Source organism: Ruditapes philippinarum, unplaced genomic scaffold, assembly GCF_026571515.1.
Source record: "Ruditapes philippinarum isolate M1 unplaced genomic scaffold, ASM2657151v2 ctg642_1_1_1_1, whole genome shotgun sequence".
NCBI classification, from domain to species: domain Eukaryota; kingdom Metazoa; phylum Mollusca; class Bivalvia; order Venerida; family Veneridae; genus Ruditapes; species Ruditapes philippinarum.
The window spans coordinates 42605-63422 of NW_026853117.1; the positions used below are offsets into that span (position 1 = coordinate 42605).

The window sequence follows — 20818 nt, forward strand, 5'->3', positions numbered from 1 at the left end:
ATAATAATAAGCAATAACTTATATACATGGAAGCTAGACACCCTTTTAACATTTGATTCAAACTGTTGTTTTTGTATGACCTTGCACTTACCACTGCTGTCCATGTTCAATCAAACCGAGCCTGCAATTTTTTAAGTTTTGCCGTTTTTGAGCTTTCTTTTAAGGGATACCGTTTTTTTTCTTTTCTAAACGCTAAATATTGGTGTTAACGCTTAATCGTTGTGTCAGTTTCGCCCATTGCTCGCAAATATGGTCTCTTTCCGGTGGCGAGGGTAAACAAACGCAAACACACACACACAGTTTCGCCCACACTTCATTTGCTAATAGAGTTTTCATGAATGACTGTATTGTTTTGATAAAGACCACTAAAATAAGACTGAAACGTTAACAATATGAACTTGATGGTCCCGAGTATGGTTTAACCTATTCAATGCAGAAGTAGGTAATTGTGTAGCATTTGGGCATGTATATTCTTTACCCCAGCAGCAATACATCCATAAAACCTTTATAGAGGTCCATTGGGGAATGTAATTTGCCAAATATCTAAGCCCTTGGCTGTGTAGTTTCTGAGAAGATGAGTTTTACAGTTATTTTGCTATACAATTATCAAATGACCCAACGGGCAGGCCATTTTTTTTAGCTTTGGGACACGTAGATGTCACTAGACAATACTTCATTTCAAAAATCTAAGCTCAATGCATTTTATATATGTTACTCATCGTTTGCTAAGCACCATAAGTTAATTTTTATATAATCACAAGTAAAAACAGATTTCTTTCCAATTTTTAAAAATTCTGATTCAGAAATGTTTCGAGACTGTCCCCTGACATGAATCCGTGTTGACTTATCCGTTACAACTCGTCTAGGTAGTATGGAAAGCATGCACCCCAATATTTTTAAGTTTTTGAAGCGTACATGTGTATGGCGACATTACCGGCTTATTGTCATTCAGTGGCTAACATTTCTTATCTCTGTCACTTCGATATGGCGAATGCTAACATTACGTGGCATTTGAGAGAAGCAGAATCATGAGAATATGGCGGGCTGAATAGATGGTGCAGCCAGATTGGTACGGCGCTTGGTGTACACTACACCGTCATAAACCAGAGCCTGTGAGAGATACCGGCTACATGGTACACCCGCCAGGAGGCATACTGGAGGTCGGCAAAGGGTCTAAACACCAGCTCAGAACGGGATTTAGGTCGTTTTTGCATGTTGTGCAAAGTTTTCGACAGCAACTTCTTCAAAATGACCTTGCTAACGCTGCGGGGGTCCATGTTTCCACGTAGACGGTACGAAGAAGGCTGCGTGAAAGTAATTTGCAGTCAAGAAGATCTTGCATACGTGTCCCCTTGACGCGTTGACAACGCCAGGCCCATTTGGAATGGACCATGGAGCATACACGGTGGACCATGCAACACAGACACGTTCTGTTCACTGATGAGTGCTAGAGTCTGAAGAAGACGAGGTGAACGGTTTTAGGCTGCAAATATTGCTGAACATGACGTGGGTCAGTGATGGTGTGGGTAGGCATCAGCTGGGATGGACAGACCGACCTGGTTGTGCTAAATAGGGGCACATTGACAGGTCAGCGATACATAGACGACATCTTAGACAACCAGGTTAGGTTATGCTGTAGCAGTCGGCGATCAATTCATTCTAATGGACGATAATGCACGCCCCCATAGGGCAGGGTGGTCCAGGACAACCTAGAGAGGAAATGTATTGAGCGCAAGGACTGGCTAGCTCGCTCATCCGACTTAAATCCATTAGAACACATGTGGAATGAGCTGCAGGTTAGAATTTCAGATCGTCAGCTGCAACCCAGAACCATCCAGGAGTTTGGAACCCTGTTGGTTCAAGAATGGACAAGCATACCCGTTAGAACGATCAGAAACCTAATAGGGAGTATGAAAAAAGCGCTGCCAAGCTGTCATTGATGGTCACGGGTCAAACACATGGTAATAACTCTAAAACTGTAAAAAAAAACAACAAAAAACAACAACACAAAAACAATTTAACAATTTTTGAAAACACGCTGCATTTTTTGAAATCTTCAAGAGGGGGTCATCCTCTTCTCTAGCACAGAGTCGGTGTAAAACTCATTTACAGGGTTAAATTCGTCCTTCCTGAATTGATAAAACAGTAAATCAACATTTAAAACCTTTTGCATGGCGTTAATAAAATTATCCCAAAAAATATTCACACTCAAACATATGGTGCTTAGCAAAAGTTGAGTAGTATAGTTTCACATATGTAAGCTTAACTGTGTTTTCCCAAGTAAGGGATCCGCAATTTTGCGCCAATTTTTTTTACCCCAGGACCATAATATATGTAACTTTTGTAGAGGATCAAATATTGATGCTAAATACCACACATCAACGCTCTGAGCATGTTCTTACTAAAGACATTTAATTTTTTTTTATTTTAAAAGTCTCTTTTTAGCTCCTCTGACCTTGTACCGTATTGTGCCACCAAAAGGATCATTCCTGTGAAGTTTGAACAAGATCTAGCACATGGTTAAAACGTTGTTGCACTGATTGCTCGGGTAACTCTAATAAACAAGAGCATCACTAAAGTGGGATAATATACGCCAGAATAAAGTCTTTCAATTCATGAAACTTGAACGAAATATGTTTCATCTTAATTATTGTAACAATACCACTTGGTTTTGCAACATGCCAAATATTTAAGCTGTGGGCATTGTAGTTTTCCATAAAATATTAGATGTATTTTCTTATAAACATCAATCTACAGAAGGCATGTAAGGAGGCTCTTAGTTAAGAAGACTACAATTGATACCACATACCAAATACCTAAGTTCTGGGGTTTTATAGTTTAGGAGTTCAAATGTCAAGGAATGTTCAATCTGCAAGTCTACCAGCTTGGGGCTAGTTATGATTTAGGGAACTTTGTAGAGGTCATCTAAGCAATGGTACATGCCAAGTATCTAAGATCTAACACAATCAGACTTAAATCAGTTTTGGTAGAATATCATTTTCCCTTTTAAGTCTATATAAATCAAAAGACTCCTGGGGCGGGCAAATATTGACCCTAGAGGCATGATTAACATCAGTTTTCTGGAGGGCTACAAGACATTGCTACATGCCCAAACATCTAAACTTTGGGCATTGTAGTTTCACCAATAGTGAAGTGTTTTCCTATACAAAACTATATAGATCAAGTGACAACGCCCGGGCGTGGCTAATTTTGATTAAAGACCATACCTGCCTTCCCCAAATCATCACATGAGTAATATTTTTGACACATAGTTTTATTGTATTGGTTAAGAAGATACAGTCGGCATGAAATTTTGAAATTTATAGATTATTACTAAGTGACTTAAGACATGAGGAAGATCAAATCTGCTCTTGCACATTCTTGCATTATGGTTAACATTTCTGCTAGGTTCCATCATCATTCAAAAGATACAGAAAGGACAGGAAATTGCTCAGTGGCGGGCGGACTGCCAAGTACATATATACTGAAATGGTTTTTTTTCCAGGTATGTACAAATACACAAAAGAGTCAAATTATATAAGTGACTTCAGATGCAAGTTGTTATCATCACTAGTAAAGAACTCCACAAGTAGTTCTTTATTTAATATATTCATATATTTTTTCTTTCATTTCACAGAGAGCTCATGGTTCATCACGTACTGTGGCAATATGACATGCTTTCATCCACAAGTATGGTATATAATCTCTATAGTGAAGTCATGTGAAATTGTATCAGTTTTTACAAGTTCAAGTATTCTTTTAGTCAATTATACATAACAGACAGTGTGTTTGTTTTTATTTCACATAAGTTTTATTAATTATATTTATTTCATAAACAATTTCAAATTCTCAATCTCTAACATACATTAGACATTTACCCAAGTATAATTTATTTCACACCAATAAACACACTTGTTTGCCACTAAGTAACTGCCAAATTCAGAAGTGAAGACCAGGTTGTCTATAGCCAATTAATAGCAAACAAATATTCATGCCTTAATGACCCTTAAATAATGAAAGGATCTTACAATATTTGACACTTCATCCTATGTATTATGAAATTAAAAAAAAAAACACACAAAAGACAAAATTACAAAATGAATTCTTTACAATAAAATAAGATTTGGTCACACATATATCAAAAACAAGTATTTTTTATATCATTTTGAAATGGAATGGCATGGGACATAGCTGGTTTTAAGTAGCACTATATTCTATATGCATTAATTTTTTTGGTACAAAAATAAACATCACTAATGCTCACACTTGTAAATGGTGCTCAAAGTTTTGGTGATAATAGAAACATCTGCAGTTAAATCTACAAACTGTTACATATAAATCTGACCTTCTCGCATTGTAAGTCAACAGTCTAGGAACACATTAAGTCAACAGTCTAGGAACACATTCTCTTGTGGGAAATGGTAATTCTAATAATCAAGTCACCTTCTGTAAGTTCTGTTTGATTTTTTGTAGAAAAGAAAAAGAAAACAGTGATTCTAATCACATTTTTGTTTTATTAAACAAACTATTAAACTCGATTGTATTAAGTTATTATTATTAATGTAGGGAAAATATTAAATCATGAATTCAATTATGATAAATGTCTTTGGTAGAAAAATTATCAAGAACTTACTAACAATCCGACAGTCTCAGTCTATGACATTTGTAAAATTAAAGTATGTCTGATGTAAAGTCAAAATGAATGGTACAACCTAATTTTGAAATTCATATGTTGCAATGAATATCTAAAAAAACATTTTAACTTTAAAGTTTTTGTAAGTTATTGGAAGATTTCTTTGGATTTTTTTGTCCAATTATGCTGATAAAAGACAACACCAAAATTACAAATATTATGTACTCTTTCTTGTATGGCAATGCTAAATTAAAACTGCACGATGGCATTACAACATGCAAAAGTAAATTATATATATAACATTAATGGAATAAACAAATTTATTCCCTCAAATATGACTTGCAAAAAGATAAACTTAAATTTCTGTGCCAATATCTTTAAAGTAAAAAACTTGGAATTCAATCTTTTTAGTTGGTAGTTGGTCAATTACATAGTATTTTATACAGTAATTATAACAGAACAACAAACTTAAATAATCAAGTTTTAAGATTATTTTTTTTTTTTTGGTTTTGATTTTCAATTTTTTTTTAATAACCACATGATCCCTATTTACAAACTATCACAAACAGTTTCAATGAGCCTTTTAAAGGGAGATAACTTTATAATGATTACACATATACCAGTTCAATATAGCAATTTTCTACACAACTATTTTATGAGCCGCGCCATGACAAAACCAACATAGTGCGTTTGCGACCAGCATGGATCCAGAACAGCCTGCTACAAACCCTATTACAAGTAGAGAAACTGATAATCTGGATCTATGCTGGTCGCAAATGCACTATGTTGGTTTTGTCAAGTCACGGTTCATAAGTAAATGTGGATCTGTGATTATCTTACATAAATAACAGTGTATAGTTGCTGGTGTGACTAACATATATCTTAAAGAAGATCTATTATATAGCTACTTATACCTTGGCATCACATTTCTGAACATTTTCCCCTAGTTGCTAAATCAACAAATCTCCCCAAAATTAAATAAGTATATAAAAACTTTATTTTCTAACCAAAAAAAACATCTTGTGACAAAAGAAACTGAAAAATACAATCGTAAAACAATCTGTACAAGTAATGCCAACCTAATTTATGCATATTTGATTAATTTCTCATCTTATTTTATCGAATCTCAGTCATATAACATTCATAGAAACTTCACTGTCTTTTTTTTAAACAGCTCAAGGGTTGAATAGTATACACTATCACTGTTTAGATATAATAAAAATTGCAATGAATAGTGCACAGAGTAGAATATCCACACAAGCATGTTTATTTGTTGTTACCTCATCTCTTCCCTTCTTTCAAATATAACATAGAAAATGTCATGATTCAATGCAGTATGTCCATCAATTTTAATGATGATAAAAGTTTGAATGGAATATGATGAAAATTTTCTCAATATGTAGAAAATAACACAGATAAGACGACCTTCCAAAAATGATGATATAATAATGAGCTGCTAAGTAAAACCAATGTTACAATTCATCGTGAGTTTCTTCTGCCTGTAATGAGAAAAAGGGAGAGAATTCATGAGAGTTTAATTAAACTACCAGTATTGTTTGAATTCTCTCCCCTTGACCACAAATATTCTTGCCTGGTGTATGTCTTTTTCATCTTCGTGATATAGGATCATTTACGGTTGAAAAAAATTGCAAAATAGATATTCTACCAATGTCGCTTTTCTTCAAAATCTTATAAACCTTGTGAAAATGTTAGCATTTAAAAATGTTTCAATGGTAAAATGATAACATGGAGGTGCATCATTCCACGTTCAAGATGCAAAAACAATTAAAACTGGACACACTTGACGGAACTCAGGTCTGTCATGAATAAAAAAAAAAGAAGAAACAACCAAAACATGCAGCATTTCGTAACTTGTGTCTATAAATCAGAAAAGAGCAACCAAGGGTTAATCTTTTATTACCAGTTCATTGGGGATATATTTTCTTATTTTATTTCCAGTACGTCAAACCCATTTACTTCTCTCCTATATGTATCATTCTATCTCAAAATTACTCTCACAGAAGTAATAACATGGGGTGGTCCAGTCAGTTAATGTAAAAATTACATCTCATTCATAAAATTTATTACTATCTCAAATATTTCTTTAAAAAGTTATATTATTAGTTATATAGATGTCTGCCAGGTTATATAACTCAGTATCATTGGTTGTAAGTTTATATAACCCAAGTCACAACCGTTTATATATACGGCCATATAACATGTAAGATATCTTTTTAACAAACTTATAAAACAGTAGAACTACTTTATTAGAGGAAAAATAAAATGTACTTTATAAATTGACAGCAGCTATGTATATAGATGATATATACATAAAGATTATCCAATGAAAACGGATGTTACAAACTTGCAGTATTACAATGAGATTTTTATTTTAGAGTCCATTTTTTTTACAGGTCCAGATTTATACATTTAAGTCCATCTAAGACGCCTTAGACTAAAATGCAATAAATACTTAATTTAACATGTCCTTCGAATGAGCAAAATGATTTTTAACCCCTACAAATTACTCATCAAGGCCTCTATTCAAAAGATTAAATCTCCATACAAAAGGCCCTGGGTTACTCCATCTGAGCATAACTAAAACACACACGCAGGCAAGAAGCTTATGGTACAAGGGGAGTAACTGTGGTTAATAGCAAAGATTTTTTTTAATATCATCATATAATTTACAAAAAAAATGTGTACAATACATGTATCTGTAGATCCAAGTTAAAATATATTATTTGAACTATGTAAAGAATTGTCCATCATTTCAGAAATGGAAATTCTCTGAAAAAATTATGACACTTAAAATAAATTCTACTCAGCAGAAATGGACAATTGTGATAACTTGCCAATACTGAAATTAAAATTCTAACTTGGATCATCTTAAAATTAAGATATACATTAATGAAAAATAATTAAAATATCAAGTATAAATTATATAATCAAATCAAAATAAGTTTTTGTATCTGTTGCATAGAAACTAAAAAGAATAAATGAGCCGTGTCACGAGAAAACCAACATAGTGCGTTTGCGACCAGCATGGATCCAGACCAGCCTGCGCATCCGCGCAGTCTGATCAGAATCCATGCTGTTCGCTATCGGTTTCTCTACTTGTTATAGAGTTGGTAAGCGAACAGCATGGATCCTGATCAGACGCGCAGGCTGGTCTGGATCCATGCTGGTCGCAAACGCACTATGTTGGTTTTGTCGTGACGCGGCTCAAATCATTTAAGTGCTATATTTCATACCTACATTACATATTGATATACAAATTGATGTACTATTAGATCACAATAATTACAAGTAATGTCTACACTTAATCTACATGCTAGTTTCTATCAAACTTCATAGAACAAAATTCAGTTTTGTGACAAAATAAATAATCTTTCAGACTTTACCCAAAACTTTATGGTCTTTAAAAAAATTACACAAAAAACCAGGAAGAACTATTTTACATCAAAACACAAATTGCCCTTCCATCCCTCTACTGCTGAATTGCTGTCAATAATGTACTTAAGTTCATTTTGTATTAAAAAATAGTGTTAGGAAGACATGTTTTTGCTTTTCCAATCACTTAAACAAAAATATGAAACTAACTTAAAACTATAAATTACGTATATATTTAAAAACCCAGGATTGTCTGTTTTGTTCTATGTTGTTTGGTGTAAAAATAAACCCGAAGAGAAACAGCCATGGTCACACATCACTAACCTTGTCTTCTGTATCAGCTGAATCATCACCACCATCATCATCTGCAGCAACTTCTTCTGTATCATCATCATCTTCATCAGCGGGCTCATCATCCTCAAATACAGGCTCTTCTTCAACCTGACAATAACATACACAAATCTGTCTTACACACCGTTCAGCATTATTAGTTAAATTGCCAGTTTTATGTTACTGTGATCATTATTGTTCGTGGGGGATTAATTTTCATGAATTTCGTAGATCAGATCAACCATAAAATTAAGTCCTGATCAATAAGTTGTGCTGAATATAATTTTATGTTGTTTCTTTTTTTGAAATTAAAATCAACAAATTTACGGCCCCGTATTTTTTTCCATTGACAACTTAATTCCATGTATTTACAACCTCACACTACACCTTTTTGTCGACAAACCACAAAGTTTTATGTCCTCGAATTGAAATGATTTAACAGTAATTATTTTTTCTTTATAATTCAAGTAAAAATATTATCAATAATGCAACAAATTTGACAACAGATATGGGCAATGATATAATCCTAATGCATGGTCAAAATATATAAAAAAATATCCTATAATGATGAAGAAATGTTAGATATGGCTGTACATAAACCAGTTTTTCTTTTAGTACTAACAAAGCATTTAAATATTTGACAAAACAAAGTACATTTATTATTTCTATATCAGTGGCAAATAGATATCCTGCCACTTTGCAGATTACATACCTTTTCATTTAAATCAACATCCAAAGCTATACGCATCATTCTCTCTATTCTACTTGCAAAGTCAGCCGAATTACCGATAGTAAAGCCAGATCGTAAAGTAGCAGTTTCAAACATAACCACGGCAAGATCTTTAGCCGTTTCATCTTCTGCGTTAGCCTGAAAAGAATTAAGTAAGTCATTTTACACTTGTTTGGTATTCAAGACTTGATAAAATTGTGACCTATCACAGCATGCAGAAACTCGAGTCATACTGGTGAAGGAACAGCCTGGAGGTTTCTAGTTAGTAGAAGCAATTACTAATTCACAAAATTTAGAAGCATGTTTAGCCCATCACTACACTAAAGCTTCCAGTATTCAAAAGTACTTGATGTATATTAAAAACATATTCATTTAGACTCAAGAATTAGACTTGTTAACTTTTAAACAATCTCGAAAAACCCCTCTTCAGACATATCCCTACAGTGCACAAAGTTCAATATCAATCTCATAGTTTAAGTTTTATGATAAAGAGGTTAATGTTTTTGAAACAAATTGCAAATTGATAAAACTAAAGAGCTAACTATCTTATAATTTCTTTCCTGCCTTAGTCTTGATTTGAACATATACAGTATTACAGTACATATTTGACATAAATTTGTTTATATTGCAATTAAAAACAGAACCTTACCTCTACTTTATTTTTAAGTTCTTTTATCAAAGGATGTCTTGGATTGATTTCTAAAGTCTTTTTCTGTGAGGCATAATATCTGAAATAGATAATACACAGACATTTATACAAAGTCACTTGTGGGGACATTGTGAACAATTGATTACAACTATCTTTATCGACTTTCAACATTTTATTGTAAATGTAAAAACACTTCTATCACTTAAATTTTTTCCCAAATAAGTCATTGAACAAGAAAAAGAAAACCATTTTGATTTTCCATATCATTATTGTCGAAGAAACCAGAAACACAACTCAACTTCCCTTTGTTTTTTATAACTTAAGGATCCTTTAGTTTAAAATATATAAAACAAATGTGTAACTTACTGTGAAGATGGGTCCTGGGATTTAGCATAGGCTTGAGCTTTCATAATTCTTTCCATGTTTCCAGACCAGCCAAACTGACTAGCAACCAAGGCACAGGGTGACTCGGCCAATCTTTCTGAAATAACGGCCTTCTCAATCTGAAAACAGAATGTACCAGAGTTTACATACAATTTCCATACTTATTTCAATGAGTTTAATCACCAAACTACATACAATATCATTTCTTCTTTCATAACATATTCATCGTTAATAAGAATTGATATTAAATAATTTTGTCATTTATCATTAGATTTCTAGTTGTAAACAAAAATCACTGTACCTTATCTCCGAGAGCAGTTTCCTTCAACCACTTGATCAAAGGTTCGAAATCTTTTTCTTGTTGTTCTTTGTATTCCTTAGCCTTCTCAGATGTGTTCACTTTCAGGCCTTCTTTGGCGACATTCTGGAATTTCTTGCCTTCGAATTCTGGTAGTGATTGGATACAGTATTCATCGACTGGTTCGATAAGATACAGAACTTCGTATCCTTTTTTCAAAAGACTCTCAACAAATGGAGATTTCTCGACCTGTTTGAAAAAGAGTATCTCATTAACATTTATGTATTTCAAGATAGAATATAACATAGCAGATGATAATTTTTCTAAATATCAACAATCTTTATATAAGCATAGTAAGGATTTTTTCTTAATCCATTTTGGAGGTTTTTCAAGTTAAATCTACACTTTTCATAATAACATATTCCTTTCCGGCTTTATTTTTGATAAGAACAGGTGCTCTTCCTTACATCACTTCAGACCCTAGCAGCCTTTAACTACCTAGCTTTAATAAGCTACCTGGATAGCTGGCTACAAGATACTGGCATGAAATTTTAACAACACATTTGTATTACTGAATCATTTTTCAAAAAGAAACTTTGATGTTATTACTTTTACTTATGGTACATTTTTGACATCTAACACTGAAGGCAAGAATACTGGCTAATAATATTTGGCGAGGAACAAATTAAATTCACCCACCTCTTGTCTGTTTGTTCCAGCCATGAAGAAGATATTTTCTTGTTTTTCCTTCATTCTCTCCATATAGTCTGTTAATGATGTTTGCTCAGTATCAGAGTTTGAAGAATAAAATTTCAACAATTTTGCGAGACGAGTTCGGTTTGAATGGTCCTCAATAACTCCAAGTTTAATGCTGGAAATCAAAAAATGTATCATAATATTATTATGCGTAGTACTGGTAAGTCTGAAAAGGTAAAACGTAATGATAAACTCTTTTCGAAAACTAAATTTGATTCCAGTAAAACAAATTTCATTTTAGAAGTTATTTTTGAAGCTTTCTGCCCAGATTTTTTACAAATGACTTGTCAATTTCATGATTTTGATCTAAAATCCCTGGGGATACTAATGTACACTCGCAAAATCAACGAAAAAAGGCAAGTTCAATGCATTCAGGAAATATCATGATCTTCAACTTACTTTGTGCTATATTCTTTCCAGAATTTATCATATTCTTCTTTATCAATCTTTTTAATCATATCCAATGTTTTCCTGACAAGCTTTTTCTTGATGACCTTGAGAAGTTTATGTTGTTGAAGTGTCTCTCTAGATACGTTCAGTGGTAGATCATCAGAGTCGACGACACCAGTTACAAATGACAGGTATTTCGGCATCATATCTTCGAAATCTTCTGTGATGAAAACTCTTCTCACATACATCTGAAATCATAAATATTACTTGTTGCCTTGTCTTTTTCAGTTAAACTTTACTTACTAATACACAGGCACAGTTAACAAAAATTTCATTGCTGTTTTCCTTGTTTGAATTTCCTAAAGTCAAAATAGTTTTTGTTATGCATATCATTCACTCTGAAACACGCAAACCTTTACAAAACAGGAGGTGTTTATAAAACACAAATGTCTAGAACTTAAAACAGAAGCAACAAAAATTGTAAATATGATCTTTTCATGAGGATTTGGAATATAAGTAATATTTTACAAGTGAAAATGAAACTTTCATACAGGTGAAGTGTGCCCGATAATGAAGATTTTACATCCAAGGTTAAAGCTGTCAAAAGTTTGTTTGAATTTTCGTTACACCAACACAATACAGGTTATATGGCGACGTTCAAGCTTTACTGGTGGAGGAAGACCTCAGTTGCCCTTCTGTGCATTATTTCAGGCACAAAAGGGCACCTGAGTAGAACCACTGATGTTCAGTAAGCTAGCTGGATAGCTTCCTCACATGAAAGAATTCCAAGTCCCTGTCGGGATTCAAACCCACAGCTGTGAGGGGCAAGTGGTTCGAAGTCAACGACCTTAACCACTCGGCCATAACGCCCAAAACTGTCAAGAGCGAGACAGATGAACATGTAAGGCTTTATACCCTCCCCTCTCTATCTACTAATTTGCAAGTTTCAAAATTTCTCACCTTAATTCCTTCCATTTTTTTCCCATAATTCTGGAACATATCATTTGGACTGGATTTAGGGACAAACAAGATGGATTTAAATGTAACTTCTCCCTCAGCGGTAAAGTGGATTTTAGCCATAGGTTCCTCGGATTTGTGAGAGACGGATTTATAGAATGCATTGTATTCCTCATCCTCTACCTCAGATGGTCTGGAAAATGAAACAATATATATCTATTAGCACACTATTTTGTAATTTAGTTTTGTTGGATAAGGATGAAGTTACATCAATAGCAATACTTAAGTCACACTGCAATTCTCCAACTTTACTGGTTAAAAATTATCATCAGCCCCTCAATGCAATTTTTCCACCCTCCTTAAAGCTTAAACATAAAACTTACTGTCATAAAAACCCTATAAGTCCTTGGTACGATTTAAACCCATAGTGGTAAACAGCGTGATTAAAGTAAAGGGCATGTACTTAGAAGTCAATGGGCTTGACTAATCTGCCACAGTAAAATGAAACTTATTAATCTATGCAAAGCTTCAACTTCTTTCCACTGTTTCATTTCATTTCTTGTTAAGGTTTCACAAATTTATTCCATTAGAATTTTCTATGTCAACTCTTACATTTTCCATTGAAATTTAAATTCAGGAACAACTCCATTTAGGATAAGTTTTAAGCACAACTTGACAAAAATAAGAAGATTAAATAACTGCTCCCTTACTTTCTAGTCCAGATTGGTTTAACATCATTGACAAGGACCCAGTCCCAGATGGTTTTAGAGACCTTCTTGGTCTTTGGTTTGTCTTCCTCCTTCTCCTCTTCAACATCAGCATCTTCGTCTTCATCCTCCGTCTTTTCTTCTTTAGTTTCTTCCTCCTCATCAATTGGTTCCTCAACTTCTGATGTCTGTATACAAAAATGAAAATATTTATCAATACTAATGAACATGAAAGGTCACAGTTTCTTTTCTATACCTTGAAAGCATGAAAGCAATACCATAAATCATTTTAATCAGTCTTGTATATTGTTACAATGATTAAAATTTAAATGTTAACTATTGATACAAACATGTAGTCTTCTGATTGCATTTCTTCATACCATGGTACTTTCAAATTTGGATAACTGCTTTTAAGTTTTATACTTTTATTAAATTTACATTTTCTCAAGCATGTATAACCCATTTTCTCAAGCATGTATAACCATATAGAATTCATAATTCCTGTTTCATCAAAAATGAGGGAATTTTTTTTCCACATGATATAATTCACAACATAAAATGGATATTGGTTGTCACAACAGTATTAAAGCAGTCATCAGACCAAAATGTTTTGTGCATGTTTCTAAGAAGTCCACACAATTATAAGGTATTATTTTCTAGGTGTAAATGAGATATAAACTTACAGTGCTCTCCCAGAGATAGATGTTGAAGGTGATAAACTGGCTGTATTTAGTTACAAGGTTCTTCAAGGTGTTCTCTTCCAAGAAATCATGGGCCTCCTCCTTCAAGTGTAAACTGTGAGAAAAAATCGAAACAATTGCAACTACTATATCTTTATAATATTGGGGAAAATAAACAATATTTTAGAAAGGACATTGAAATCCTAGACTTGTGCATCAAGTATGCTTTAAAAATTGTTTTTACATTAAAAGTCTATGAAATGAAGTATCTTTTTATATTGCTTAAGGATTTCTTACACCACAAATGTTAAGGTCAATTAATCTATTCTGAAAACCCCATATTCTGTTTATCATTTTGGCTATAAAAGCATGTTCTGGTTATAGCCTTAATATATTTACCCTTTACTGTGTGGAAAGGTTATTCAATCTTTTATTTTGTTAAGGGTAAATTACATAGCCAAATCATACCTGATGGTTGTTCCACGACCAAGAGTGTTTCCACGTGGATCTTTGCTGACACTGAACTCGTTGGAGTCTGACTCCCAGATGTGCTGTTCATCATCGTTGTTTTTAGATGTCACAATCACACGGTCAGCAACTGTTAAATGATTTAAAACGCACGTTGAAATTTTTCATCTAGAATTTATTGAATATGGCCAAACAGTGACATAACTGCTAGACTGGAATAGGAAGAATTCATGTGTCTTTCTGAAAATTATTTCAGGCATATATGATATACCAAGCGTCTGTAAGCTAGCTTGATAGCTTTATCATATGAAAGAAGCCAATGCCCCAAGCAGGTTTTGAATCTACAGCAGTGAGGGGCAAGTGATACAAAGTCAGTGCTCTTAATCACTCTGCAATGGAGGCACCACCAACAAATTGCATTTAAAATTTCAGTGTATCATGCTATATTAGTTTATATATAAGTTTTCTATACAAATATTTCCAAATAAAACTTGCCATTGAATATGATATTTACCCAAAAATGAAGAGTAAAATCCGACACCAAACTGTCCAATGAGATCTGTCATTTCAGTCTGAGATTCACTTTCACCAAGCTTTGTCAAAAACTCGCTGGTTCCAGACTTGGCAATGGTTCCCAGGTTATTAACAAGATCCTGCTTAGTCATGCCGATACCCGTGTCAGTAACATGTAGAATATGATTATCTTTATCTGCCTGTTGAAAACAAAAGGTCAAAAGATTATACCTATTGTCTGAACAACTGATTTGATACACTTTAAGGTTCAAAAGAAGCTATTTATCTGATGCTTTTTATGTTCTTTCTGTAAGTACTAGTAAGTTCTTTGTTGAATTTCAAGTTCACAGTCATGAATATGCGGACACCCAAGTAGAACCAATGTCTTCTCATAGGCTATCTTGAAAGCTTTTGAAGTTTACTACTTTGGATAAAACACTTTTTATCAATGGAAGCCATGTTTAAAGAATACCATTCAAACTTTAAAAATATGTTTATTGAATGTGATAAAATGCTTTATTGAAAGTAGGAAAATTCAGCCTTTCTCTAAAATACTCTCTAGAGATAACAAAATTAGAAGACTTGTAATAAAACTGAACTCTAAATGATTTAGATCCTGCTCTATCGTTTAATTTTGTAAGCCAATTATTCACATACAGCTGAGGTCCTAATATAATAAAGTCCAGTAACATTTATTCACATATCATGCATAATGAAATCACTTATTACAACTAACAACATTCACTTATGACTTACCTTAATTTTAATACTTAATTCTTCTGTGGCAGCTAACGCACTCTTGTCAGTCAGAGACAAAAATCGAATCTTGTCCAGGGCATCTGAAGCATTAGAGATCAATTCTCTCAAGAAAATCTGAAATAAATATAGCAAAGTTTTATGAATTAAAGGGTTCATACATTCATAAGTTTTATTAGACTGATGCCACACAAGCATGTTTGATATCATACTGTATAGTATCTTCCCAGGTTTAAATGGGGAGGGAAGAGGTAACATGCCTAACCTTGTGTTCTTTTTGGCAGAAGTGATCACATAGGTAGAAGTGATCACATGGGTAGAAGGGATCACATGGGTAGAATTGAGCACATAGGTAGAAGTGATCACAAGGGTAGAAGGGATCACATAGGTAGAAGGGATCACATGGGTAGAAGAGATCACATGGGTAGAAGGGATCACATGGGTAGAAGGGATCACATGGGTAGAAGAGATCACATAGGTAAGGGATCACATGGGTAGAAGGGATCACATGGGTAGAGTCAACAACCTTCAGCAACGAAAAATTCAATATTTCTGGCAGGACTGAAACTTGAAATTGGGAGCAACTACTTGGCTAGCCTCAAATCTATTTTTGGTGTTATTTCATCCCCCCTCCTCAAAGAACAAATTACCTAACTTTGCCACCAAAACTGAAATTTATTTAAAGTAACTGTCAATTAATGCTCTCAAATTATTCTGGCAGTGTTTGTTTGATGACTCATAATATATAATCCACCAACATGTCACATTCAGGAACAAATCTTGTATGTAACATACATAGCAATGTCATACCCAGAAATGATTATTTCTAAACCAGGCTTCCATTCATTATACATCCCAGCAGGTTTCTTTAATAATTTTCAATACATATGACTAGCAGGGTAAAATGCCAAAAAGGTATCAAGAATACATGCTGCGCTACTTCGATGTAAAAAACACAGAACACCTGTACCATGTCTAGAAACTGTTTCATATATTAGTTCTGGCTAATTATAACAATTTTGGAATCAGGAATGATTTATGATTTGTAAAACTAGAGATACAATGTTAAGAAGATTCACAGCTTACTAATACTTTGCCTTTTTTAATCTGTTTACTTAGTTGTCAGTTATACGAAAATGAGAAAAGAAGTGATAGACTGAGGAGCGTGGGGTGTTCACAGTTGGGCTGGCAATTTGGGCAAATATTTAACCTTCATGAAAAAAATATCATGAAATTACCAGTTGTTGTTTCTAAAGTTAAAGCAAGATAAGTCGGTTACACATGACCAGCTGTTAAAATCATTAAATTTTGTTACCTCTTTGTTTTTGTAGAGAGAGTTGATGATAAGTTTCATCATACGATCGACCTCGGCCTGGAATACATGTTTCTCAGCCTTGTCTCTCAATTCCTTCATTTGTGCCACGTTCAGACCATCTAGCTTGATTGCTTCTTCTTCCCTGGAAAACATAAATATATCAATTTATATCAAACTGCATGTTTGTTACGATGATTTTCATTGGATAATCTTGATGTTTATATAATCTGTATACATTGTGTTGTAAATTTATGAAGTTACTTTATTTGACCTCAAATGAAAGGATTGTGCTGTCTGACAAATTTGCATGACAGTTTATACCCAGTGTATAAATGGTTTATCAGAAATATAACCAGTGCCCAATACATAAATTTTAGTTGCTTACATGAGCTCATGATTTATACCATGATAATTTTCACTCTTTACTTTGTTGTTTTTTCATGCATTTAACTAGCTGTGGTGTGATTATGTAAAGAATGTAGGATACATTCTATGTAGCAAACATTTTATTAAATATTTGACTCCCTCACTTCCAATGACAAACATCAATACAATTTTGTCACACCAAACAAGATTTTAAACGCTACATTCAACCCTAACCTCGCATGAAACAATTTGTTCAAATGTGATTCTGTACAAGAAAACGCATAAAATGAAAATAGAATTGGCACTCTGATACACCTACTGTACAACAGACTTCCTAACAATTGATTTACTGCTTAACTGCATATTACTGCAATTAAACTATTCTCAAGAGTACACATGTTAAATTAACAGTTACAAAAGTAGACGCTAACATAGAATTTTTCAAATTATTGGATTTAGTGTAGCCACAAAAAATATGCATTTACGTACAAGAGAAGACCTTCAATTTATCTGAAGGTCACTATTTAGTGCCAAGAAATCTATTTATATATAAGCTAATACACTAGTCAACTCAAAACACTGTAACTTGTCTTTCTCAACAATTGGAAGTTTACTTAAACATGATAATATCAAATTGTTTTCTTTCATCTTTTTAAAAAATAATACTAAATTTTCAACCCAAAACAATAACAGTTACTTATTCTTATTTCAAATATTTGATGATTTGTCCATATCACATGTAAAGTATTATAATAGATTCCAAATTTCTCTTCGTGAAAATGACTTGCAATAATGTGGACAAATATTTGCAGTTTATAATTTTACATATTCTTTGATGTTTGAAAATTGTTTTAGAAGCAAAATTATATACACATAAAAAATCTCACTTAAGTGTTGCAAGAACCTTAAATACAACATTGTCTTTAATTAATCACCTTTTTTCAAATATGTGGGAAACACACATATGCTTGCATCTGAATGAACCTCTAAAATCATTAATAATATCTCAGCCATTGGAATTTTAGAAACATCTGTTACAACATCTTCTTTTCAAGTACATGAATTTGAAAAATCAATTCAAATGTTAAGTACAAACTTTGATACTAAAATCATCAAGTTCAACCATTTGTGATGTATATGTAGAAAATTGGCATGCTCAAAGATTGAGTCTTTGCTGAGATGAGTGCTGAATAACTGTCAATAAATCTGCCTCATCAATTCATCAAACAAGCTTATAACAAAAATAAAACTTTTATTTCTAGCTTCGTCTTACAGAAGGGGTTGGATAATCTAGAACTTGAATAAATTTGTAATTTAGCCTTGGTAATATTAAGAGATAGATATACTATAGTTTCACAGGTATGCACTATTGAATCATTCTAAATCACACCAGAAATGAGATATTATCACTTACACACTGTTATATATCAAGAACACATGTCATTAGTATACAAGTTTTGCTTTACTGATATGTCTATCAGGCTGGGTACTTGGCAATAAAGACAACTTCTATTGTAAGTTATTTGCATGTAACTCTATCCATGCAGTTTTATCACCTTTAAAACACTCAGTGACTGAATCCAATAACAATTTCTAGAATTACTTAAGATAGCAACTTATATAATACCTTCAGGAAGTAATAAAATTTAATATTCTAATCATGAATTTCACCTTTGAGGAAAATAATAGCATAATTCAAGACATCTTCATAGAAAAATCAATCAGTCATAATTTCATGAAAGCATTGGAAAATAGTGTCTGTCTAGAATTGTTTATAAACTTAGTGACCATAAAGGGTAGAATACTAGGTTCATACAAGATGCAATAACCTTAAGGATAATCTCTGGCAAAAGTCCTGTGCTAAAATGAACTGACCTTTAAGTACAATTCATGCATGCTAAAGCAGTAAGTTTTCCCTGTTTTAAAGTGGACACCTAATTACTTCAAAGATTTTTTTTCTACAGGTATTTTGTGACTAATGTTTACCTACTGAGGAAAGTTTCCTGGTTGAGTGTTGATTTTATATGTCTGTATCTTTAAACCTTATCTACCAGTATGTAAGACAAGTCATTAAACCCAATCATCACCTTTCCAAATCTACCAGAGATTATCCTTTCTATTATTATACCATAAGTCAGGCCAAGTCGATTAATCTTCCCTAAATTTGTGTTATGAACATTGCCTTGCTTTGAACTTGGAACTGTCCATTGTTAAGTAAAGGTTTATGTAGCTTAGTTGCAGAGAAAGTTTTAAGCTTTATTCTGATCCAGTGCTAAAGTTTGAGCTAACAGTGCACCTTAAGACAAAGAAGGGGACACAATTTCCTTTACTGCGACTTGACTTATAATATAATATTATACATAAATTAACGGGTATCCCTGAAAAATATTGGGGGGAAATATGTCTAGTTAACTGTCACATTTACATAACAAGATTTGCTTTGCTGCAAACACAAGATACATTCCTGATATATCATTCAACTTACCTATGCCTAGCATAAAATCTGTAGTGTGATTTATACACCTTGGCTTTTTTTAAACGCTACTAAGCCTTGATACATTGTGAGGTGTTGTTATTTAGATCTCATAATTGGTTGCAAATGATACACTATTAAGACAGATAAAAAGAAAACTGACAGAATTTTGTATGAATAAACATACGTATTAGCATTTCCAAAAATGATAGGAATCGCCGTTCAGCCAGGTACTCAAAATATTTCTTCTGTAAAATAGACTCCTGAACAAAAGAGCTAATTTTTCTTTTTTTAATGAAATATTCTATATACTGTTTACCCCGTAGAAGCCTGCACACTGGTTTTGAGCTTTGTACATGAAGATAGTATTTCAATTCTAAATAAAGGTCAACCAACAAAAACATGGCGGATGGGGTGCTCCTTAGGCTCCCCTTTGTGATGTCTTATGTCGCCCATTTTGTTACCATGTGGTATCAAATTCTCCATTTTGATTGGCTGAGGGAAGCATACGGGCAGAAATGGTCAAATCTTGTAATCTTGTCCAGAAACAGCAACAATAAATCAATGTTAATGTTCAGTATACTATAATTAAGACCATGACGTCATCAGTGAAGTTTTAATGGGAGGTTGGTCAGATAATCTGAATTTATTTTTACACAGTCATACGTGTAAGCAAAAGATTGATACTGTTCTTTGCACATTTAACAGGGTTCCCACTCTTAGATATTTTGAAAATTTAAGGACTTTTCCAGGACTTATCAAGGACCTTTTTTGATTTTTTAAGGACTTTTTAAAAGATTAAATTTCAAGCTACATGTATTTGATTTTTTGTCCTATGAATATGTTCATGGTAATGTTTAGAACAACATTTAATAACACCAATATAATACATGTAGTTCATGACATAAATCTAATTCTTTCTAAGAAATACATTCAGTGTCTATAAATAATGAAATGTACTTTGTGACAGCAACTGTTTTTGCAGGTTGTCTGCAATTTTCATGTAATTTTGCTGTTTTT

General features: G+C 33.1%; 1 protein-coding gene across 2 annotated transcripts in view; it reads right to left on the reverse strand.

Moving 5' to 3' along the window:
- The window catches only part of LOC132734316 (serine-aspartate repeat-containing protein I-like), a 50108-nt gene that overhangs the window by 16967 nt on the left and 12323 nt on the right, over window positions 1-20818 (reverse strand). For both annotated transcript variants that reach the window (XM_060721050.1, XM_060721040.1), the window contains exons 3-16: window positions 16960-17101; window positions 15645-15761; window positions 14890-15088; window positions 14376-14505; window positions 13911-14022; window positions 13231-13415; window positions 12524-12713; window positions 11573-11811; window positions 11117-11288; window positions 10421-10666; window positions 10102-10238; window positions 9736-9814; window positions 9069-9224; window positions 8351-8467 (exon numbers count right to left, since the gene is read on the reverse strand). In XM_060721050.1, the coding sequence (XP_060577033.1) occupies window positions 8351-8467; window positions 9069-9224; window positions 9736-9814; window positions 10102-10238; window positions 10421-10666; window positions 11117-11288; window positions 11573-11811; window positions 12524-12713; window positions 13231-13415; window positions 13911-14022; window positions 14376-14505; window positions 14890-15088; window positions 15645-15761; window positions 16960-17101 (2221 nt within the window). The remainder of the gene's footprint in view (window positions 1-8350; window positions 8468-9068; window positions 9225-9735; window positions 9815-10101; window positions 10239-10420; window positions 10667-11116; window positions 11289-11572; window positions 11812-12523; window positions 12714-13230; window positions 13416-13910; window positions 14023-14375; window positions 14506-14889; window positions 15089-15644; window positions 15762-16959; window positions 17102-20818) is intronic.